Source organism: Laccaria bicolor, genomic scaffold, assembly GCF_000143565.1.
Source record: "Laccaria bicolor S238N-H82 LACBIscaffold_8 genomic scaffold, whole genome shotgun sequence".
Classification (NCBI taxonomy): domain Eukaryota; kingdom Fungi; phylum Basidiomycota; class Agaricomycetes; order Agaricales; family Hydnangiaceae; genus Laccaria; species Laccaria bicolor.
This window is the reverse complement of record NW_001889879.1, coordinates 1548760-1571791: the sequence shown is the minus strand read 5'-3', so window position 1 is coordinate 1571791 and position 23032 is coordinate 1548760. Positions and strand designations below refer to the sequence as shown.

The following is a 23032-nucleotide window of genomic DNA, read 5'->3' as shown; positions in this document are numbered from 1 at the left end:
AGGGGGTAGAGGAGGGACAAGGTGGGGATGTATTTGAAATGTATTACTACACACATTACACAGTTTATCTTAAAGGGAGGGGGTAGGGGAGGGACAAGGTGGGGGTGTATTTCTATTATTGGGAGGGACAAGGAAGGGGGAAGAACAAGGGAGGGGAGGGAGGAAGGGGGGAAGGACAAGAAAGAGGGAAGGAAGGAAGGGGGAGGGACAAGGAAGGGGGAGGGAGGAAAGGGGGGAAGGAATGGTGGAGCAAGGGGGAGGGACAAGGAAAGGGGGAAGGAGGCAGGGAGGGAGGGAATGGTGGAGGGGAGAGGGAGTGTGGCTGGGACCTCGGCCATCGTCGTCCCGCGTTGGCATCCCATCGTTGTGTCGCATTTCGTTGTCGCCTCCTCGTCGCGTCGTGTGTCCGCGTTGTTGCGTTATTCGTGACGTTGTTGTCGCCGTCGTCGTGGGCGCTGGTTGCTGTTGGGGGCGTCGTCGTGGGTGGCGTTGGTGTGGACGTGGTGGTTTTGGTAGGCGGCGTGGTGCCGTCGTATGTCGTGTGGGTGGTGCGTGTTTTTCGGTGGGCGGCGCGTGTTTTTCGGTGGGCGGCGCGTGTTTTTCGGTGGGCGCTCGTGTTTTTCGGTGGGTGGTGGGATGTTTTCGTGGGCGGGGTATGGTTTTCGTGGGCGCTGGCGGTGTACATGGGCGGTGGGCGTCGTTTTGTGCCCGTCGGGTGTCGTTTTGTGTCCGGGGGCGTTGTTTTCGTGGGTGTTGGGTGTTTTCGTGGGTTACGGCGCTCGTTGTTTCGTGACGTGGCGTCGTCGCGTTGTTGTTGAAGGGTGTTGTGGCTGATGTTGGTGGTCGTGGTGGCCATGGGTGATCGAGGAGCGATGTTGGCGGTGGTGGCTATGGGTGACGGTGATGGCGTGGCGTTGGCGGCGGTGACGAGCATGGTGGTGGTGGTGGAAGAAGAGAGTGGCCATGTTTCATCAGCAAAAGTTCGGGTTCCACGTAAGGCCATAAATGGCCATGAGAGGCACCAATAGGCCATGAAAGGTTAGCCTCCCTTCCATGGCCAAGGTTGGAACCTCGGCTTACATCCCCAGTGATAGACCTTGCATGGGACCGGTTTCTTGCATGGCTGTCCAAGATCCCGACCCCACGCGAGGCCATACTAGGCCATCCTAGTGAGCCCTTTCCATACAATCTTAGCTAGATTTACAATTCTTAATGTAGAATTCTGATCACTTCATATGAAATGCGGACAAAATAAATTTCTTGTAGTATCTAAAACAAAATCTGACGACGATACGAGAATGTGGCAGGCAGCAAGAAAAAGTACAGAGCAACCGATACGAGACCGAAACGATGAAGAGCGAAAAAAAGAGAAAGGGATACGCACCTGTCTAATACAGGGACCGACGTTGTAACCTGCCCCACGTCCGAAATTTGAGAATTTTATCTCAACGAATAAATGGCGATTACGCTCGAGAATATGGGCCAACCTATCAGATAAACTGCAAACGGAAACGTCAGACATATGCAGCAGTATTAAAAGTAAAGAAATTTGACTTACCGGAGTGCCGCTTAACGCGCGTTAAATGAAACACATATATCGACTGGCATTTCGAGTCTGAGATGCGGTCCGAGTCTTGTTAATAGAGAACGATGGGCGAGACGATGAGACGTACATTTTTCTGGGTAACACCAGGGCAATTTGAGCGATCCGTGGCGCGCTTGAATGGCCTGCGCGTCAAAAGAGGCGCTAAAAAGTAAACCTCCAAGTGTTAGAACCCCAAATGGGTGCGTATATGCGTGTTCGGGAGATGAAACGACTCGCGCTGTCTGAACCCATGGCGATCGAAGAAAAATAAAGGGAGACGGAGGTTTCTTGTTATCGTTGAGCGTGCTTGGTGAGAGTGCAAAACCGATCACACCGCACCTGGCTGATATTGCATGTTGAAAAGGATTGCGGTCAGGGTACGATGAAGGCTAGTGTGACAATGAAGATCAGACTTATGTAACACTTCGCATATATGCGCGTTCAGGTTATGGGATTTACTTACTGGTGAACGGATGAGTTCTCCACCCAAGGCTCATCTGACATTTGATCAGCCCAGCAACTACCACGCAGTTATCCCGAGGCACTCTACAGCTTGCTAACCAAAGACCGGCAACGAGTGCCGCAGCGTATCGTTCGTCGTCATGGCCTCTGAGAAGCCCGGAGCCGTCAGTACTGCGAGTTGTTGTAGCGACAGCGGAGGATGAGAATGGGGAGCAGAAGAATGGGGAACGACGACAAAAGGTGGTGGTGGTGATGGTCAAGAACAGAGAGCAAGAACGAGCGTTCAACGTTCAATTCCAAACGCGTGATGAATGTCATGTGATCAAACAGATCAGAGTCCGAGGTCCGCTTCCTACCCTACGTCATCGCCTGTCGTCAACCTCTTCCCTCCTTACGCACAACACCGGTACCATCCACGCATCCAACTCATCCAGCCGCTCAACTTATCTTGACGACTTTGAGAGAGGCGCAACGAGGCTACGCCGACATGCCAGGGAACTGGAGTGTGAAGTGCCTGGAAGGGCGGGGAAAGCGGCTTGTGGCTCGTGTGGAAACCGTAAATCCGCTTGTGACAGGAAGGGAGTTTGGGGAGTGGGTCGAATTGATTCTGGGCACCAAGGATGTACGTTGCTCTCGCTTTCACCCTGCAATTTTGACTTATCTGCGTTCTTAGGAGGAATTTTCGCTCCTTCAAGAACTAAGCCCATTACCGAGCGCCGCGCTCATGGCGTCAGCGTTCGGAATGCTGCTGACTTCCATCCTCACATTCTTCAATGCGATATTGGCGGCCCCCGTAGTGCTCGTGAAAAAGTCCCTCCACTGGAACACTTTCCTTTCCCTATCCGTGTTTGAGGGCCTGCTATCGCTACAAAACCACTGGGACGACCTTCTATCTTGTCGTGGACCGGATATCATGACGGACAAGAACGAACTTTAGGACGCTGTACAATCCCTCCGCGCCTTGTGCCTTCGCAGTTTCCCCGAATTGCTTGCGGATATAAAGTCGAAGGACATCAGCACCCAACTTACGGGCTATGGTATGTTCATTTCTCGGCTGCCATTGCCAGGTGGTGATCCGTATCTCTCTACAGACCGTGAGGTACATGACCAAAGTGCGGCTTCCTCAGCACTACTCGCGCTCGGGGATGGGAGCTAAAAGATGGGTGAAGGAGTCCAAGTAGGCCAAGGTCACAAGGGCGACGCTTCCGGCATTCTCAAACATTGTTGGTCCAGTCTTTGTCACAGCGAACATTACATCCAGGCGACGTCATAATTACTTTATCGCGAACCTCCCGAGGGCCGTCCAACTCCATTTTCTTGCTCAACATCTCTGATCTGCACGAACACGTCCTCATACAACCAACCAACCTGTGAAACTAATTCTATCCAATAAATATCATATCCTAGACTAGCCAGAACAAAAACTCAGCGAAACAATTTTAGGAACATATGATTTGACAACGAAAAAAAAAATTGGTCGGCAAAATATTGGGAAAATAGGCTAATCCTATCCTGGTACAGGCATACTAGGCCGGTGATAAACTACCAACCTACTTGAATGGATTATAATACCCTCGTAAATACCATACTAGGTGGTACCAGCCTTTCACTCTCCATACTAGGCTACACTAGCCTTTCACGTCCCATGCGAGGGACTCCTAGCCTGGTAAGCCCCATCCAAAGCCACACAAGGGAGACACTAGGTTAGTACAGCCATACAATATATACTAGGCCTGACATGGAACGTGAACTTTTGCTGATGTTGGTGAGCATGTTCACCAAACAAACATTGTTTGTGATCCATTGAAAATAAATAAACTATAATACAGTAATAAATAAATAAAATAAACAGATTGGACTGGAATCCCATTCCTGCCCACTCCGGGGAACACCATTCCTGCCCATTCCGGGGAAGACCATTCCGGGGAACATTCCGGTGTACATTCCGGAATCCACCGGAATGGAAAACACCGGAATAAACAATTTAGCAGGGCCTTCTGCTAAATTCCATTCCACCGGAATCCACCGGAATTCCACCGGAATGACCGGATTCCTGCAGGAATAGGGGGGGCACTGCTAAGACCTCCATCCTGCCTGGGACATGTGGTGCAGCAGCGTGGTCTTGGCGAGCGACATTTGGCGCCAGGTAAGATGCTCGTCGGGGATTGCTTTGTTGGATGGCTTGTGTGAGGCCATGGGCTTCAGTAGAAGCGTGTCGTCGGCCTTGGTGAAGGTGAATGCGTCCTGAGCGATGGTGCGGTCGATCTTCAAGGCTTCCATGCATCCGTCCTGGGTGAAATAATAGAGCTCAACGTATTCCCGCTCTTCTAGCTTGTGGATGGCGTAGCGCGAGGGGCGAAGCTGCACGGTATTCCCCACGAGCTTGTTGGGGACAAAGTTCTTGAGCTTTGGCCTCTTCTTTTCTTTCTCCTTCCTTTCTGTCTCCTCCACCTTTCTGCGCTCCTCGAGTTCGAGCTGTTGCTCGCGTTCTGGGGCGAGCTCTGCCTCAGCTTCTTCTGCTTCGTCCTGCCTAACTTGTTCGTCCCACGTGGCCTTCTTGGCGTCGTTTTCGACATTCCAGGCATCGGAGAGGCGGGCGACAATGGCCCCCTTGTCGACTCCTTCTGCTGCAGCGAGGGCAGTGCATAGGGCGTCGTATGCCGCTGACGCGAAATCCGGCCTCACTTCCAAATTCGGGTCCAACGTAAGACGTGGCATCTGTGTGGTGAGAATTAATGGGCTTGTATCAAGGATATAGGGAGAGTACGGTGTCTTAAAGGATTGGTGCTCAATGAGAGTGGGGAAAAAGAACTGGCCAGTCAGACGACCTCAGAGGGGTGGTGACTGTCGTGGTAGAAAGAGAGAGTGATTTCTACCTAGACTATCACACGCCCTATACTAAGACCGCGCCCTAACCCTGCACTCGTACCTCGCTTCGTTTCAGGGCAAGAATCTCAACGTTCAGACCCCACACGTGAACCTAGACTAGGTAATACGGATTAAACTATCCAGAAACCCCCCTTTCTGCGTGAAACCCTAAGGTTTCTATCCAACCACTTCAGAAACCTGGGAACCACAAGCAAATCACTGATTGCCGATGGTCAAAATATTTGAGGTCCGATCGGTTCTGACATCCCTTTGGGAGTGTACAGTGCAACTCATTGATCCCATCCACTGCCCTTGACTATGGCAAAAACCCTCACAATATTGTCTCATCAAGTGGCTAGATCCCTCCCGAATGGTCCAAGGTTTGCATGTGACTCTTTTCCATATATCTCCTCTATTGAGTTGGAAGACGATGACGCGTCGCTTGAACTCGATTATGTCATACCTGAAATTTAAAGTCCGATTTTTCCATCATCTCCGACGTAGGGTTTCTATAAATACTTCTTTCAGTTAGTAATGGGGGGGTTCTACCTGACCATGAGAAATCCTAGGGTTTCTGCCGGAAAGGGGGTTTCTGAGTAGATTGATCCAGGTAATACACTCTGTGAATAAAGCATGTTGAATTTTTTGACTCCGAACGAAGATCACGGAATCTTCCAGAAAGCCCAGCTGCCATTTCAGAACTCCGACAATACAATGTTCCCGTATATAGATGTTTTTTAAGATCCGATAGAATTTTCTAGACGATAGTTTTGGAGCTATTGAAATACCCATTCAGTAAAGCACATTCGTGTTCGACAGAACCCTCCTTAGAGTCGGGGACTTTTTCCCATTTTGCTGATGGGACGATCACAACAGGGCCAAGACTGCCTTTCTCCTCTTCTCCGATTGGACCATGTGTGAAGAAGCGAACTTTGCCAATAGAAACCCACTTGATCTTGTGCGCCTTCATGATATCACGAATTTGGGGATCAACAGTATCCCAAACCTTGTTCAAAGGGGTATCAAAGACTCCACTGACAGACTTGACGGGGACACGGGCAAATCTGCCCACAGGCTTGAGAAATGGTGTGGTGAGAGCATCAGAACGGTACACAAGTTTCGGGTGGTCCGAATTGTTCCCAGTATAATAGCACATACGTTCATAGGTGTCAGGAGCATGCTCAGAAACAACAGTTGCCTCGTTGGTGAGGGTGACGGTAGGGGAATCGGTTGAGTTTGATGGGTTGCTGAAAGTAGGGGAATTAAGCGAGGGGGGTGAGCTGGGGCGCCTGTATAGTGAGTTCTGGAGGCTGAGACACTGAAGAGCAAACAGGGAGGGCTCTGGACAGAAAGCGGTAAGTCTGATAAAGGTGTGAAAGATAGTAAAAAGACTTGCTGATCAGGTCTGGACGTTTTTTCATCATCTCGAGTACATGTGCAGCAGGTCCGACGGGGACCCCTATACGGAATATGGTAAGTATGACATGAACTTTGCAGTTGGTAGACAGCAAAAAGGGCGAGAGGGCAGGGGAGAAGAGTCACCCCTCTCAGTATGGTGCCAAGGAATGATGGTAGAAAGCATGCCACTGTACTAAAAGTGGATGAAGAAACTCACCTTCATTATTAAGGACACCAATCTTGGTCAGTTCATTATCAGAGAATGGGAAAGCTTCAAAAGGTCAGTGTGGAATTGACAAGGGAAAAGCGATGAGACCCACGAGGGGGATCCATAGTAGACTTGTAATTGCAGGGTTGTGTTGAGTAATGAGTAAAGTTTGCAAAAGGAGACGCAGATTGGGTTTAGGTGAAACCCTGAAAGAACGGTCTAAAAATAAGATTGGTGTAAACTGCACGAAACGGCCCGGCGTGGACTGGATGAGTTAAGACCAGGTTCCTGCGTCTGCACCAACCAGGTTTGCCAGCGTATCGATCGAGCACGTTCCCAAAATAAAATTGGGCCCCGTATTCATTCAATGACTTCACCTTGGATGGGAAATAGTCGGGAAGTGCTGGTAAAACTACTGTGTTATCGGGGTTCATGATTCACGAATTCCAAGGCCACATACCAAATTTGTGAGCAGTCATTAGAGCCAAGGATGACCATAGAACTGATATGGGGTGGACAGGATTAAGGCGTCGATAAAGCAACACATTTCGCCAGAACACGATCCAAGTCATATAGCCTGCATCATGATCATAAAGAAAGGACGAATGCGCGGGGTGAAATGCAGTTATCAATTCAAATGTCAAAAGTACAAGAATTGTTGCTCGCCAATTAACCCTCGTGGATAATCAATACGGGCGCTATTGCCCCTTCTTCGCAGCCTCCTTTAGTGATTCAAAGAACTCCCGAACATCCGACTCGTTAACGACCTTGCCGTCCTGAGCGAATGGGCGGAGGAAACTTTTCAAACCATCCCTGTAACGAGGAGTATACGTCACAAATATGGCATTTGATAGCAACTTAAAACTGACCGCATCTCGTTGAAAGCATGGATGCCATCTATAGCTCTATCACGCGGAAGCCGTTCCAACGCTCGCATGCCCAGTTCCTCCAAGGAGAGTCCTGTTCACGGGAAATGTTATCAACTACAAGGTCGAAAAGTGAAGGCGAAGCCAAGAAGCTTTTCACCTGAATCAGGATCGTCTGGTGGCTCGTATGTGTCTTCTTCCTCCAAAAGGTAAGATTTTGTCTCCAAAGAGGGAAAACACTAGACGAACATGAGGTCAGGACGAACCACATTGTCAAGAAAGAAAAACTTGCTGAATGACAGCGACACCACCGTTCCCTGAATCCATCAGTCAGAAAGACGTCGCCTGTTCCCAAAGAATAGTCTAGATCGAAGGAGATTCCATCTTCGAAAAGCTTTTGGGCGTATGGGTTACGTGGAGGGGCAATGCATGCGTTTGATGGTGGTGAGGTTGCACTAGAACTTGAAGTGCCACGAGCCCGTTTTGCGTCTGGTTCCTGCGCCAAGGATGGTGAAAGCGGCCGTTTTGCACCAGAGGTCAATGTAGTAGAAGAATCGTCGACGGTAACAAGCTCTTCCGGATGTTGTGTATCGCCATTGAGACACCTCCAAGGTTCAGTAGTGCTATTCCGTACGACCATCATAGCACCCCGAGTCCCAGCCCACTTCTTTAGGGTTTCGATATTTGAAACGCAAGAACCACAAATAAAGCTCTCATATTCAGACGCAGAGATAAGAGGAGGAGGAAGTCCTGAAGAGGAAGCCTCTGACACGGCGTCTTCGTTATCTTCACCGTTCACTGGCGTTTCTGATTGCTCAGGCTGGGGAGTGGGCTCTCTGGAGGTTGGTCGCTGCCGAAGATTGCAACATGATTCGTGAAACCAGTCCTGGTTGGTCAGGTCAGCGAGGTTAAGTACTCAGAAAGAAACGAGTAAGGCACACCTCGCAAGCAAGACATTGAATCATCGTTTCTCGTTCTGTTTTCGCGTCATATGGTCTTCCACATCGACAAAATTTGCCTTCGAAATTCTGACCATATACGTTGGTAGTATTCTCATCCTTCAAAGTTGTATTGAGTGTGCAAGGATGAGCTATACTGGTAGTTGGACAGTCACATCGAAAGTTGCGCTTCGGAAATCTGGAGCCAAATTCCAAGTCAATCCAGTACCCAATTTGTAGTCGGATTGTTGCTCACAACTCAATCTGTTCATGATCTGTGTGGCACGCAACTGAACAGGCTGAACACAATCCGCGAGATTCAGGACAAGTAACACACAAGTAGACTGCTTGTCTTCAGGACATTTCAATAAACTCCGCGATAGGATAAGAAACTGGGACACGAACCTAAGGGACCCAAGCGAATATGTGCATTGGGAGAACTGGTGTGGAAGAGCAAGCGCCGCCTCTCGAACAAGATGTTCTTGTGAGGCAAGATACTCAGTCAGAGTTGAAGCCATTCGGCGAGCCTATTCAAGTTGAATCTTCACAATTGCTGGCAGACTTGTAGGATAGAGCAAGAATAGAGGATGAAATTTGGATGAAATTGGGTTGGTATGGTTGAAAAGGGCGGGCCGTTCGCCCGGAATACAAACGGAAGCTTGTCTCCTTTACACTTCCCGACTTTGCTACGATTTCACTGTAGCCTCTTGATCACATTCATGTAAATCCAATCTTTCCGATGACCTGCAATTTCATTCAAAAACAGGTTCTCAGCGGTGCCTTGAGGAAGCTGTGGAGTTCATCCACCTGGGCTCGTCGGAATAGAGACGGAAACTCCACACAGAACATATAAAGCGTTGATTGCCTGCACCGGAACACCACAATCACCAGAATGTCTAACCAAGCACCTTCTTACAAGACGCCTAGCAGAGGTCCTGATCCTATTCTCTTGACGCTCTTCGCCAACCGCTTCATGAGCGTCGCGGAGGCGATGGGACGATCCCTTCAACAGACTGCTATCAGCACGAATATCAAGGAGCGCCTCGATTTTTCCTGCGCTTTGTTCGCTCCAGATGGAGACTTGGTCGCGAATGCGCCCTTCATTCCCATCCATCTTGGTTCAATGAGCTTGTGCGTATGTTGACTTGTGTGAACCCTCACTTGTGTTAACGATCGATCCACTAGTGCGGTAAAGTATCAAATGAAGCTTCACGGGAAGTCATTGAAAGAAGGCGACGTTCTCATGACGAACTCTCCTCATGCAGGCGGCTCGTACGTTATACATACCTCAACGTGACAGGACTTGTTGACACTCGAACAGACATCTTCCTGATATAACGATCATAACACCCGTCTTTGACTCCAAGACAAAAGAAATCATTTTTTTTACTGCATCCCGAGGGCATCACGCCGATATCGGCGGCATTTTACCAGGCTCAATGCCGCCAACCTCTGTCAGCATCTTTGAAGAAGGAGCAGAGATCGTCAGCTTCAAGATCGTTGATGGCGGGATCTTTGACAGAACTGGTTTGGTCGAGTATATGGTCGAAAAACCAAGTCAATATCCTGGGAGCTCTGGATGCCGTAACATTCGGGATGTTGAGAGCGACCTCAAAGCAGTACGTACCTCCAATCATTTACATGATGAAATCTAACACCAGACTTTTAGCAAATCGCTGCGAATCATAAAGGGATCCAGCTTATCCATGCCAGTGCGTCAATATGCTGTGCTTTCATTTTATGCTTTCTAACAAAGTCGTAGTCGTCGATGACTACGGACTCGATACGGTGCAAGAGTATATGTACCACATCCGTTCCAACGCCGAGAAATCTGTGCGGAATCTCCTCCGCGACGTTGCCAAACGAGCTGGATCCAACGTTCTTCCTGCCGTCGATTACCTTGATGATGGCTCGCCGGTACGCATCATCAATCTCGTTGCATTGTCGAAATCCTCATTACCTCATCAGATCAACCTACGGGTAGAAATTAACGAAGAAGAAGGCTCGGCCATTCTTAATTTCACAGGCACAGGTTGCGAGGTCCGAGGGAATTTGAATGCGCCCATTTCTGTAGTGCATTCGGCAGTCATCTACTGCATGCGGTCCATGCTGGATATTGATATCCCATTGAATGCAGGGTGTCTTGTGCCCCTTGAGAGTACGTTCCGATTTCCAACCCCGACTTACTTCTCAAATTGACGCTAAACTTGTTGTTCAGTCATAATTCCGCCGAAGTCGCTGTTGTCGCCGTCACGCACAGCTGCGGTTTGTGGAGGCAACGTTTTGACATCCCAAAGGATTGTGGATGTCGTTTTGAAAGCCTTCCATGCTGCTGCTGCTAGCCAAGGGTGTACCAAGCAAGTCCTTGCAGCAAAAGACGTTTTCCTCTTGACTGACCTTTATAACATAGCAATCTCACATTCGGGGCTGGCGGAAAAGACAAGGATGGCAATAGTGTAGCTGGCTGGGGCTATTACGAGGTGACTTTTTCGTTCTATTCTTTGTACAGAGTCTGAACCGTCTTCGGAAAAAGACAATCGCAGGTGGTTCGGGTGCAGGTCCCTCATGGCACGGAACTGATGGCGTCCACACACACATTACCAACACTCGAATAGGGGACGTCGAGATTCTCGAAAGAAGATATCCCGTCATGTTGCACCAGTTCGGACTGCGCAGTGGATCTGCAGGAGTTGGGAAATGGCACGGTGGCGAAGGAGCTGTTCGCGAGATTGAGTTCTTGGAGCCCATGCAGGTTTCTATCTTGTCAGAGGTATCATCTCTCTTCAAGGTGGACACCATCTCCCTGGTTCTTAACCTCTTTTCTTCCAGCGACGGACGCGGCAACCATATGGACTGGAAGGTGGTGGACCTGGTGCGCTGGGCCGCAATACCTGGATCAAGCAATGCCGAGAGGAAGACGGCGATCTTGTTCAAGACAGCATACTCACTCGCGAAATTAACGTCGGTGGTAAGGCGACGATATGGATGGGTAAGGGTGACCGGTTTTTGATTGAAACACCTGGTGGAGGCGCGTGGGGTGTTGACGAGGGAAGGCTGAAAGCTGACGCTGAGCATGTCAAGGCATGGGAGCCGAGAGGCTCGATAGCGGAGAGAGCAGCAGCGCAGGCTGCATTTTAGTTGGGCTCCATCGAGCGTTGATTGATGATTAGTGCAGGAAGCTTCTCAGATTGCGACGACAATAGGAATTCGATATACACTCCGTGCCAGTCTCTAAATTCAGATTTTTGTCTTTTGAAGTACCTACTAGATGTCAATCAGGAGGACTTCAGGCTGGACGGTGACTCAATCAAAACCAATCTGTGACTTGTTCAACGTTGTCCGGATCCATCAATCCAACATATGATCGCCCATAGAAGAATGCCTTCTGAACCGCTTCTTTCACTTCAGGCAGCCTCGGAGACGTACAAGAAACACCTGATTGCATGATGGCGTGGTGCCTGATGGATTCGGCTCCATATTTACATACTTAAATACCAACACCTCAAAAAGCGCCCAAGTCTGTGTAATCTTATCAGCCATGACGGACCTTGATCTCACACCCTTCATCCTTGACCAGTCCTTGATTGACTATACCCTCCTTGCCACAAGGGATGCCCTAACAAAGTCTGATGGAGCGGCTGCGGCATTGGCCAAGAAAAGGGCGATCCCTGCACTCGAGTTCTTTACAACTCTCCTCGATCCTTCCATCGAGCAGGAGGGGGTGCAATTGGACGCGTTCAAAAAATATCTCGCGGCACTTAATGGTAATCCAAGAGTCGTCCAGTCGTCCTCCACGCATCACTGAGCCATTTTCAGATGAGAGCATCGCATCTGAAGTACTTGCAAGTTTGCCAAAGCCAGAGCCTGCAACCGCAGATGCCGCTCAACCTACAGATGTTTTTAACCTTACGCCGGCGCAGCGTGTTTTGGGGCTTCCAGAAACCCTAAGCCTTATCCTCTCGCATGTCTCTCCTTTGTCCAAGCCTGGACGCGAGACTTACAAAGCTGCGTCGTTGGTATCACGATCTTTCCATCACGCCTCACAGATCACCCTGTGGTCTATTCCCCGAGATCTCGACACCGTCGAGCAACAAGTGCGTTTTGCCTTTGGCGCTTCCATCTCTGTCGCTTTGAGTGAGCCTTTGGGCAATCACGTCAAGAGACTCAGGATCCGTCGCGTTAGAGGCGGATGGAACGATCGTATTATTCATAAAATTGTCAAGGTCTCCCAAGGAGTTGAAGATCTTACCCTTCATTGCGGTGATGTGGAGGATGGTGTGACTCCCATCACACCGGCCTTCGTCTCATCTCTACACACAATCCTCAGCTCCCTCCCTAAACTCAGAACCCTTGATCTGTGTAAATTTTCATACACACCCGTGCCCGATTTCGAACCTGATATTCCTGCCGATGGCCTTGTCCCCTTCACTAAATTAGAGTCTCTAACTCTATATGGTTTTGGCTGGTACTGGCCCGCCATCTCAAAGGGCCTTGGCGCAAACCTCAAGTCTCTCGAGATTGGACTAGACACTCGACTAGCCGAGGAGGAACTTCTTAGACTCTCAACCCAAACAACGGCTTTAACTTCCCTCAGTCTCGCTTGTCCAATTACTCTCAGAATCCTCCAATCATTCGTAAATAATGCGCCGGGCCTCGAATCTATCACCGTCTACCGGTTCGACGACATCGACGATGCCTTTACTAATGGCTTCTTCGCAGCCGTAATCCAGCCCCCCAACCTTAAAGCCATCTCGTTCAGCCACCCCATCGGGAATAGGCAGTTCACTGTCCTCCAACAGTCATCTGCACCACTCGCAGACATCAGCATTAAAGTCCAAGAAGACTCCCCTGAAGCTGAGGTCAATCAATGGCTCACGGAGCTCATCAAAGCCAAAAAGCAGACCCTCACCAGCCTCGGAGTATCATTCGAAGGTTCTAAGCTTCTGAAACCCACAGATGCACTTGTCACCGCTCTCGCTGGCTGCCCCCAGCTCAAGACCCTATTCATCGATGCGGCGGACGCAGCGGAAGGCGTGGTTGGCTTAGGAGTGAGTGCGAGCGTCGTCGAATCTCTGCTAAGAAACTGCCCCAACCTGCGCCTCACGGCGTTCGTGGAAAGTCTGGTGACTGGCAACGAGGTTTATGAAAAGGAGTTCAAACAGAAGATGGAAGTGGTGGAGAGGGAGCTGGAACTTGAGAATGAGGAGGATATTTTGGGCAATTGAAGTTGACGAAAATCGAAGAAATAGTTTATGGCCATTTCTTGTATTTTGTAGAACGAAGCGAGGGTCCGGAACGGCCCGGGAAGCCTCGATCTAAACCTGTCTGCACGCAACCGCCACGACCTCTGACATTTCATGTGTTCTTTTATCGAGTGTACTATCTGAGCCTACTTGACCTATTCACGTTTCGTCTTTCGGCATTGGTCCTGTCAGCAAGGGTCAAAGCGGGTCAAAGCACTAGTGCCTACCACGGCATAATAGTTCAAGGAGAACTGCGAATCTGAAGGCTATAGGCGCAATACTGACAACTTGGAACCAAGTGGGAGCATCGTGTAAGTCACTAGAAACTGGAGGAACAAAACTGATATGGAATTTCAAAGTTCAGCAGGACAATAATAACATCCCGTGTCCATTTGTTCACATCGCACGAAGTTGTCTACCTCTGCATGGCCCTTGTTGATGACCGACCATCGCTCATAACAACCTACTCGCGATATGCTCCAATTGTGCTGATAATCTGTACAATTGTCTGCTTGAGGCTTCTTTTCGTCACAGACCCAGATCTTAGAGACAAGGCACTCTCATGTCCGCCTCTAGAGACGAGGCTTTTCTTGCCGAGGGCGCATTGACCTGATTGCCGCCGCCTTGTTGTTCTGAACTTCTCGCAGGCCAATGCGTATTAAGTCGCCTTGCCACTCGCTGGCTTTCTGGGAGGTCGAATTTCATTACTTCGTGACTATAAAATGGATGGCATGCGAGGACCCCACTTGAGTAACTCCAATCATCTACCGCAAGTCTCACTTCTATGGCGTCGCGAAGGACCTCTGTCCGCGGCAAGCATGGTTCTTCCGTCACTGCCCTTGCTGCTGCCACTCAGTTGAAAGCCGATCTCGACAATCTCCCTTCGGCCTCCGTTCCTTTATCGCAGAGAGTTTCAAAGAGGCTCCTTGCGATACCGAAGACCTCCCCTGGTATGGTGACTTTTACACATTTCACCCTTGTTCTTGCTCACGCTTTCGTCGCAGTATTGAAATCGACTCTGGACACCCCTGCTTCAGCCTCCTCATTGAGTACACCGATAACCCCAAGGTACCCGCGCAGAACGCGTGTCACTTCTACCACTGTCCCAACGCCCCCATCCTCCGTTCCTTATTTTTTCACTTGGAATCCTACTTCGCTCGTGGACGAGGCGAACGTCAAGGGAAGTGTCAGTTCCCGACGGCCCCGTTTTTATGACATGCACCTCCACGAAGACCTCACTCTCAAGAAAGTCGTCTTGGTCCCTGACATGGCCTCGCAAATTGCGAAAGTTGCAGACACATCACTGAAAAAACATTACGATGTTTTCCTGCGTGGAGCCGCAGCCCAGCCAACAAAGATGACTTTATCTAGTGTCAAAATCCGCCACACACAGAGTGAATCAGAAGTACGGAGCTTTTACCAGGATGACATCGCACCTGCCTGCCGGAAAATGGCATCGATGCTCGGTTTAGGAATTAGCAACGAGACCGTCTTCGGCTGGAGCACCGACCGCCCTGAACAGAAACGAGCTATGGCCGATGGGTTTCTTTCGCTCAAAGCGGGCTCAACTACTCTCTGCAAAGATTTACGGGCGCATATCGATCTCATTCTGTATTGGAAGCTTGACATTCTCGTACTATGGGAGTTCAAAAGCCTTGCCGCGGGCTGCAGAGGTGTCATGATGGCAATTCGGCAACTGGCCACAAACAACTCTTTCGTCTGGACGGCTTGCACTCCCAGCTGTCATTGTAACTCGAAGAAGTTCCATCCGCACGATAACCCGAGGTTTGTCAGGACGGGAAGGAAAACTGGTCCCGATGCCCGGTCTCCTCCCTGGACTTTTATCTCTCCACGAGAGAAGAAGCGTTCATTTGATGATATGTGTAAGTTGGATGATGGAGGCGACTACATCTCGGAAGGGGAGGATGATCTTCCAGACGGCGATCCAACTGAGGAGGAATATCCGGTGCCCGACTCCGTGAAAGAGACTAATATCACTAAAGCACACGATATTCTGCAGCAGGTCAGCTATGCCCATTATTTACATCTCCCGATACTGATTTTTGTGTGGAAAGGGCTGGGCAGAGGCCGTTCAGTCTGACGCCACTTTTTTTGTGATCAACGCGGGTCAATACGAATATCTTTGCCTTCGATACCGGGAGGAACAAACGCTCTATGTATCGGACCCGATAAAAATCTGCGAGTCAGTTCCCGCCTATGGGAAACTTCATACTGGGCTGTATATTGCGGCCTTTGAGGACGCACTCGACCGCGCTGAACAGCTGAGACAAATACAAGACTCACCAAGCCTGGTTTTTGATCGCCTTTACAGTCGCAAATATCCTTATGATAGAGTCCAGTACAACCACGTTTTTCAACTCGACATCGCGTCTCATGAGGAAGAGATCGTCGATCAGGCTAAAGATCAAGAGCTACTCTTTGTACGTGGAGCTTTTACAACGTGCATGCTTTTGTTGATGAAATTTTAGAAAATAAGCCAGACACTGGAACAGAACCTTGAAATCCGAATACAATCAAATGTTCAAGACGTCCTGGATCAAGCTTATCAAATACAGATACAAAGATTCCGACGATTGAACAGTGAAGGCGTTCCGTTTGACGGTCCTGACGGTCCACACACCTTTCTCTTGAGGCTTCAATCATTAACTGACAGGGTCTTTGATTGTACGGCGGTAACACCAGACAAGTCTTTCAGAAAGGAGTTCGTACTAAAAGTGGCAGAACGGAAATCCGACCAGGTAAAACTTCGCGACGAGTATATGAGGTATCTTTGGCTCAAAGAAGAGGGGTTTACCAACGCGGTGGAAATGTTTGGGCTATTCGGATGCGAGGTGGATGGGATGCTGAAATTGGGACTTCTTTTATCATATGGTGGCGTTTCGCTCTTTCACTCCGCCAGCGTGATCACAAAGATAAAGCTGTGGGTGTTGAAAGAATTATGTCAGTGCCCAGCTCACCCTTTCAATAGCGCACGTTTGCAGCCACAAGCCGAGAAGATTTTGAAGGATCTCAAGCGGCATGGCATCATGCACCATGGGCTACTCTTACAGCATTTCCTTGTCAGCTCGGCAGATCGCCTCTCGCTAATCAGCTGGGCACACGCTGATCATCATTTCGGGTCGTTCGAGGAGGGCGTTAGCATGGATGAAGATGACTCGCTTGAACGGCTAGACCTGACTGAAGCAGAGACGGACACAATGACCGACCTCATGAAGCAGAGGAGAGCAAAGCGGCGCGATGAGTTGGAGAACGAAGTAATGACTCGTAGTATTCGAAAAGCTTTCAAGTTGGAATGAATATGTGTCTTGGGAGATTTGGAATTATGTACAAAAATACTATGTTGACTGATATTTGGGGATTATCGATATAAGGTTTCGTAACTTTCCTCACCAGAATCAAGCTTTTATGCAACGCCAATGGCGTCAGCATCGCCTGAACCTACAGACGAGGAAGAGATCAATCTCACCTACAACGCCAATCCTGCCGTTCTGCAGCAAAGTGAAGAATACCAGCCCATCCCCCCCCTGTCAGCGGTGACCTTCCATGACAAGCATCTGGATTCTAGCTTGGTTCTCAAACATGTTGAAGCGTTGCCTTCACTAGTTGCTGGCTTGTCCGACCTTGCCACAGACCTGGCTAGAAACATTGCAGATAACAACATTTCGTTGCCAAAGGGTCATAGTTTTCTTGGTGCAACTTGGGAACCAGAAATGCAAGATGCGGTGTGTGTGGCGAAACACTACCTGTCGTATGTTTCGAAGTCGTGTTCATTCTTGGGTTCAACTTTAGCCTTTCATCCAACGTGTACCGAATGGTTTACCATCATGTGTTGGAAGAAGCCATCGGCCACTACAGAAATTGCTTTTGCAGTGGACGGCTTTTCTCTATCCATTTGCCGCACGGAGGTTGAACCTTACAAGTTGGATTTCTCGCTCCCTTTGGAACAGTTCCTTGAGGACGAGACAAAGCAGGAGTTCCTTGAACTGCTTACTGAGTTTCCTCATCTTATCACTGGGCAAATGTTCGCCGTGACAGAAGAAGCCAAGCAGCTATTAACGAGACTACTGGAGTGCCCTTTACCTAAATTTCCCTGGATAACGTCTCGTACCGAGGGTTCAGCTTACAGTCACCTTACGGGTGCGAAAATCGGTGGGCCAGATTCAGCAAAGCTCCCATGGCTCGATCAGAAAAAAACCCAACCTCTGGCCTGCGGAACGGAAAAAACGCGGTTATTCAAAACTTCCCGCCGCATTATTGTGCCTTCGCGCATTGGAACAAAGCGCGGACGCAGACACGATGACCGCCCAATTCCAGATCAATACCTGCAACATGTAAGGTTAACTTTTCGACCACATTCAGCAATCCTCTGAATGTGTCGTAGGCATGGGCTCAGTCTGTTTTGCAAGATACTACGTTCATTCTCTTTCACTGCGGAAAGTATGACAGAATTGGGATTCGCCATCGCGCAACGCAAACTCTCTACCTCTCCGATCTGGTTGATGTGAACACCTGCAAAGATCCAGCGTATGGTAAATTGCAAGTTGGTTTGTATGTGGCTGCAGTGCGAGATGCTATGGAGCGCTTATCTCAAATGAAAGCATCTTCACAACCAACTAATACCAAAGCTGCACGAAAGAAACGGCGTCTACCGGAAGATGAGACGCCTCCAGCGAGAAGCTCCAAAAGACGACGGCGTTCCAGCGTCGGTAAGATAGAAACTCAGGTAACAGATGAGGTGATTACTACGTTACTTACTTTTGAAATTTTGCTTGACGCTCGCTTCAGGACTTCATGCGCGAGATCGGCCACCGTGATGTGGCCTTAGTGCGCCTTGTATATGGCATTTATAACTCTCCTGTTCCTGCGTCCTTCTTGCGCTGCGGCCCCTCCCTTATACATGGGAAAGGACCGGCAACGGCCAAAGAAACCAAGCGAAAAGCAGCTTATAGTGAAACCGAGTATATCTCAATCACCTTAGGGGATGAGATAAGCTGGGGAGCCATTTGCGTTGTTCATCACGCTACATTGTCGCTTCGAATGAGCGACGGTGGGGCTTTCACTCGTCAAACTGTCGCAAAACTCGCGTTTTCCAAGGAAAACCAAGAGTGCCTTCGACATGAATTCTCCGTTTATGCACACTTATCCACACATAAAGGCGTCAAAGGCTTGCTTCCGATCTACGGGCTGTTTCAAGATATGGAGGGAGGACCTCTAATGCTCGTCTTGGGCTATGGCGGCTCATCCCTCTTTTCCCGTGAAAAAGAGAGAACTGGGAAATATTCTGACCAAGTGAACGTTTCTGAATCTGAACGGTCTGTCATATTTCCCACTCCAAATCGCTGCCTTAATCTAACGATTCTATTACATCTCTTAGTCAAGCTTTTACTGATGCCATAAGAAGCATACATGATGCTGGCGTTCGGCATCGTGATATACGCCCACACAACATGCTCGTTAACGGGCAGGACGTTTACTTTATCGATTTCGACCGCGCACAGATGGTAGCGACTCGGAAAGGCAGAGAAAATGAGATGATACGCTTGAACAGACTGTTCGAGGGTGAATTTTGTGACGGGGATGGCAGATCCTCTTACGAACCCAGCCCACCTGAACACTGAGATAACTTCTCTTGCTGGCCGCGCTGTGGTCCCCCTTTGGGCCCCACTATCTCTTTTCGATACGTTTCCCGACTGTTCTGTATTCGTCAGTCACCCCCAGTCAGCTATCGACACCAGTATGACTGGATGGACGTTGCGACAAATTTTGGCATCTACGAACTCCAATCACCATGATGATGATATTTCTGTTCGTTCCAGTCCCAAAAGAACGCTAAACCAGCTCAAGAATTATTGATACTCCAACCGGCTATGCGTATCACTCTTGCTACACCTTTGCCTTGCCGTCCTGAAATCTCTCTACTACCGTCATTATGCGAGATGCGATGACTCCAGGACGATTACAAAAGAGGCACACACTACAAGCAACAACGCATAGTTCAAGTTTTTTATTCAAATTTATGAATTCGTGAGGGTGGAGGCGACGCTCGGCAGTGTGGTCGGTAATGAGGTTTGTGAGGGATTCGAGCGTAAGATAGAGGCGGTGGAGACGGTGATGTAAAATAATCCTTTGCAAAGAAGGGCGATAACCTGGCCGAAGTCGATAACTATTGTCATCCGTCATGAGATGTAGCGCAAAAGACGACGTTTCCCGCAGTTTCCCTTTGAAAGTCGACATAAAGATCAAGCCATATGCCAGCACGGGGTGTCAATGCGGTTGGGCTGTGAGCGAAGTAGGGGACCTGCAGGATTCGTAGAGGAAGTCGTGGTACCCTATCCTGATGTCCTTTGGCGAACGTCGTGCCCCAAACATAAATCCAATGTCCATAAAGATATGCCGCGCGTGAAAACAGGTGGAGTACTCGACCCAGAATACAGGCTTGTCTGCCAATGGCATTGTATGTAGCGACCGTAATCGATTAATCCTTTATTTCATGTCTTGTTATGCGTTGCGAAATCTTTATAGCAACTCTGTCGGAGTCTGTCCTAGTCTGTCTTGAGTTGGGAATTTTGTTGGTCCGTGATGTTTGTTGAATCGGGAAACGTGGGAGTTTCAATTCAAGCTCCGACAATATTCTGTTGATTCTGTCCTCGACACCATCGGTAACGGCGAGCGTGATATTAGCGCGTAATCGGACGCATAGTGCCCGCCGCGTGCTCGGACCTCTATAAACGACTTTATGACTCGTCTCTTCTCCTCGACCGCCGTCAATCTCACACATTTACAAATGTTGCCCTCACAACCCCAACCCACGGCCAAACGGAAGGCCTTGGACGATTCAAACCCGTTGCTCGCCGCCGCTAAGAGGGCGAAGAAGGAGGCGAGTTTTTACTTCATTTATTTGGCGAGAATGATTTCTCATCTACGTGTTTGGTCAATTTAGAACAAGACGGGTCCCTCAACGAAACGCAAATGTACGTGTCTTGGCCCTCATAGCACGCGTTATTAGGGTGATATTGACCATAAGTTAACAGTAATGAACGCAGAAGAAACACCAGGCGGTCTCCTTATCGTTCGCGCACCCGAATCAATGCCACACTCTCAGAATACCGCTCACACGAAACCATCCTCACGAGTCGCATCCCAACCACCCCCGTCCTACCCATCCTCAACATTAGGCGCAGGCCCTTCTAAACCTCCCTCCAAGAAATTTCGCGCCGGCTCGCAGCCCCCTCTGGCAGCTCGTTCATCCACCCTACCCACGCTGCATGACGACCCTCAGCTTGAACAAGACGTCCGAGCCATGGAAGATGAAGCTGATCATCTCAGACGGAATTCACGAGCGCACACAACCATCGACCCTGCTTTCAATCCCGCGTTTCAGTTTCCCCCTCGCGCAGAATCTAGCACGACTAAAGGAAAGTCAAGGATCGTTGATACGTCAATTTTGATTCCAGAGCGCGAAACTCCGAAAATTGAGAGGAATAAGCAGCTGAGGGAAGGCGCGATGGCTGCTATTGCAAATGGTCGATCGTCACGTCCTTTGGAGCAGAATGGAAAGGGACAAGGGCACCATCGGAGAAAGAGCTCAGTTAGTGGTAGAGGGAAGCGCATAAGCACTTCATTTGAGACGACGGGCGTTATCGGTGTGGTTTTTTCTTCAATCTGATATTCACGCAACATGACCTGGATTTCAGTTCAACCACACAATTCTGTTGCTGACACCAGCTTTTACAAACACATTGACTGCGATCTCCCAGAGGTCGAACGGATACGCACCCTTCTCATCTGGTGTTCTCTTCGCGCTGCAGGGATTTCCGGTTCGAATGGCACATCCTCGAGCAAATCCAAACCACGCCCTTCATCAACACAACCTCCCCCTCCGCCATTACCACCCCTATCAGACAAGGCTGCACAGTTGCTCAAGACTGCTCAAGAAGGCTATATCAGGATGCTAGCGGAAAAGAGGATCGATCTTAGCCTCTTCCCACAACAAGCTGCCAAGGACAGCACGACTGAAGTCCTGCGAGACAATGAGCAGAACGTGAGGAATCGGTTATGTGAGGTAATTTATTCAGAAAATATTCAGAAGTAAGTACAGCTTTCGTATTGACACTGTTCGCATACTGATTCTTCCACTTAACAGAGCACAAGCAGAAGATGAAGCGTGGAAGAAGGTGTCTTACGACTATGAAGCGTATACCAAGAAGCTCCAAACCTCTCTGGACAAACGCAACGCTGCCAACACTGCAACAACGGGGGAACCATCCACACCCTCGGCCAAAGCCAAAGGGAAGCGCCGCGCAACTACAGACACGGAAATCAGCGCGCTACCTCGTGAACACGAGCTTTCCTCCGAGTTCCAGTGGAGCTCGTCGCTAGCACGATCAGTTCTAGGATTGCGCGATCAGGATCTGGGTGACGACCGTATAGCATGCCCCTCATCATCACGGCGACCAGGTACACAGACCCGAGAAGAGCTGGAATCGGAGCTGGATCGACGGCTTCCTCTACTTCAGTTCAAAGTTGACCAGCTGTACACTTGGGCGAACGCTGCGAAGCGGACGGTGGACATTGGGGAAATGTCTTTGAATGAGCGGTTCGAGGTGCTCAATGCGAATCTGGACGCGAAGCTTCATCCAAGGGTCCTCTCGTCTCGGTCTGGGTCTGGGCAAGGGTCAGGAGCGAATGTTCTGGGGAGCTACGTGCGCCCGTCGTCGTCAGCTGTACCAGGGGGTACGGTAGCCCCATTGGAGCTGCTCCGCGCGCTGGGGAGGGTGGATAAGGAGCGTCCGCTTGCGTTGGTGGGTGATGAAGCGCGCAGAGCGGCGAGGGAGGTGCAGAGGAGGGAGGAGAGTGGGATTGGGGCTGTGGGGGATCGGAGGTTGACTGTTACGGTTATTCCTGCAACGCCTAGAAAGCCGCCCGGGACGCCCAGGCGAGATAAGGAAAGGGAGAGGGGTGGGACGCCTGGGAGGGAGAGGAGTAGAAGTAGGACGCCTGGGAGGGAACGGTGATTCTGTGGATCTTTTCATCATCTGCTTCGTTTCTTCTTTTCTTTATCATTTATGTATTCGTACATGATTGCTTTACTTTGATTTCTCTATGTGCGTCAATGTATCTCTTTGTCGAAACAGCTTTCGTGTTTTCTTGCAACATTTATGCTTCAAAGGACAACTTTCAGGGTCTGAAAGTATAACTAGATCTATTACATGCTGAACGTTGAACGTTGACCTTTCAATAACTGTCGACAGATCTTGTTCTTTTTCAGTACAATCTGAAGAGAACATTGTAGCTATGGTGGTGTTGTTCTCGATGCTTGTGCGCCTTTCTGGTTACGTTGAGAATTCGTGTGCACATGTACTTAGCCCCTAACACGCTGACACCCTTTTGCGGCATGCGCCGCCATCACGTGGGCGGGAAAATAAAAACGTTCGATCGAAATT

General features: G+C 49.5%; 8 protein-coding genes across 8 annotated transcripts; 4 read left to right on the top strand and 4 right to left on the bottom strand.

The window, feature by feature from the left end:
- Positions 1 to 115: 115 nt before the first annotated feature.
- On the bottom strand, positions 116 to 934 carry LACBIDRAFT_325914 (uncharacterized protein; the record flags this gene model as incomplete). The annotated part of the gene is made up of 1 exon (XM_001879334.1): positions 116 to 934. One exon carries the CDS (start codon positions 932 to 934, stop codon positions 116 to 118), a length of 819 nt encoding a protein of 272 aa, XP_001879369.1.
- A 716-nt stretch (positions 935 to 1650) lies between these two features.
- LACBIDRAFT_325913 (uncharacterized protein) lies at positions 1651 to 2984 on the top strand (the record flags this gene model as incomplete). The annotated part of the gene is made up of 4 exons (XM_001879567.1): positions 1651 to 1754; positions 2098 to 2211; positions 2378 to 2669; positions 2721 to 2984. 4 exons carry the CDS (start codon positions 1651 to 1653, stop codon positions 2982 to 2984), a joined length of 774 nt encoding a protein of 257 aa, XP_001879602.1.
- Positions 2985 to 4123: 1139 nt separating this feature from the next.
- LACBIDRAFT_325912 (uncharacterized protein) lies at positions 4124 to 4765 on the bottom strand (the record flags this gene model as incomplete). Its single annotated transcript, XM_001879333.1, has 1 exon — positions 4124 to 4765. The coding sequence occupies one exon, from the start codon at positions 4763 to 4765 to the stop codon at positions 4124 to 4126; it is 642 nt and encodes a 213-aa protein (XP_001879368.1).
- A 907-nt stretch (positions 4766 to 5672) lies between these two features.
- Positions 5673 to 6646, bottom strand: LACBIDRAFT_318397 (uncharacterized protein; the record flags this gene model as incomplete). Its single annotated transcript, XM_001879332.1, has 4 exons — positions 5673 to 6256; positions 6312 to 6374; positions 6531 to 6584; positions 6634 to 6646. The coding sequence occupies 4 exons, from the start codon at positions 6644 to 6646 to the stop codon at positions 5673 to 5675; spliced, it is 714 nt and encodes a 237-aa protein (XP_001879367.1).
- A 573-nt stretch (positions 6647 to 7219) lies between these two features.
- On the bottom strand, positions 7220 to 8843 carry LACBIDRAFT_318396 (uncharacterized protein; the record flags this gene model as incomplete). The annotated part of the gene is made up of 7 exons (XM_001879331.1): positions 7220 to 7334; positions 7391 to 7481; positions 7548 to 7626; positions 7680 to 8273; positions 8329 to 8524; positions 8582 to 8677; positions 8731 to 8843. The coding sequence occupies 7 exons, from the start codon at positions 8841 to 8843 to the stop codon at positions 7220 to 7222; spliced, it is 1284 nt and encodes a 427-aa protein (XP_001879366.1).
- Positions 8844 to 9217: 374 nt separating this feature from the next.
- On the top strand, positions 9218 to 11463 carry LACBIDRAFT_318395 (uncharacterized protein; the record flags this gene model as incomplete). The annotated part of the gene is made up of 10 exons (XM_001879566.1): positions 9218 to 9456; positions 9511 to 9597; positions 9647 to 9944; positions 9995 to 10037; positions 10088 to 10242; positions 10294 to 10483; positions 10544 to 10682; positions 10736 to 10805; positions 10859 to 11095; positions 11155 to 11463. The coding sequence occupies 10 exons, from the start codon at positions 9218 to 9220 to the stop codon at positions 11461 to 11463; spliced, it is 1767 nt and encodes a 588-aa protein (XP_001879601.1).
- Positions 11464 to 11863: 400 nt separating this feature from the next.
- LACBIDRAFT_325909 (uncharacterized protein) lies at positions 11864 to 13550 on the top strand (the record flags this gene model as incomplete). The annotated part of the gene is made up of 2 exons (XM_001879565.1): positions 11864 to 12089; positions 12142 to 13550. The coding sequence occupies 2 exons, from the start codon at positions 11864 to 11866 to the stop codon at positions 13548 to 13550; spliced, it is 1635 nt and encodes a 544-aa protein (XP_001879600.1).
- Positions 13551 to 14352: 802 nt separating this feature from the next.
- On the top strand, positions 14353 to 22603 carry LACBIDRAFT_325908 (uncharacterized protein; the record flags this gene model as incomplete). The annotated part of the gene is made up of 17 exons (XM_001879564.1): positions 14353 to 15451; positions 15488 to 15591; positions 15644 to 16009; positions 16058 to 16856; positions 16983 to 17920; positions 17971 to 18150; positions 18215 to 18295; positions 18375 to 18901; positions 18964 to 19148; positions 19174 to 19394; positions 19584 to 19655; positions 19803 to 20043; positions 20112 to 20161; positions 20530 to 20560; positions 20621 to 21232; positions 21284 to 21677; positions 21733 to 22603. The coding sequence occupies 17 exons, from the start codon at positions 14353 to 14355 to the stop codon at positions 22601 to 22603; spliced, it is 6771 nt and encodes a 2256-aa protein (XP_001879599.1).
- Between the last annotated feature and the right edge of the window lie 429 nt (positions 22604 to 23032).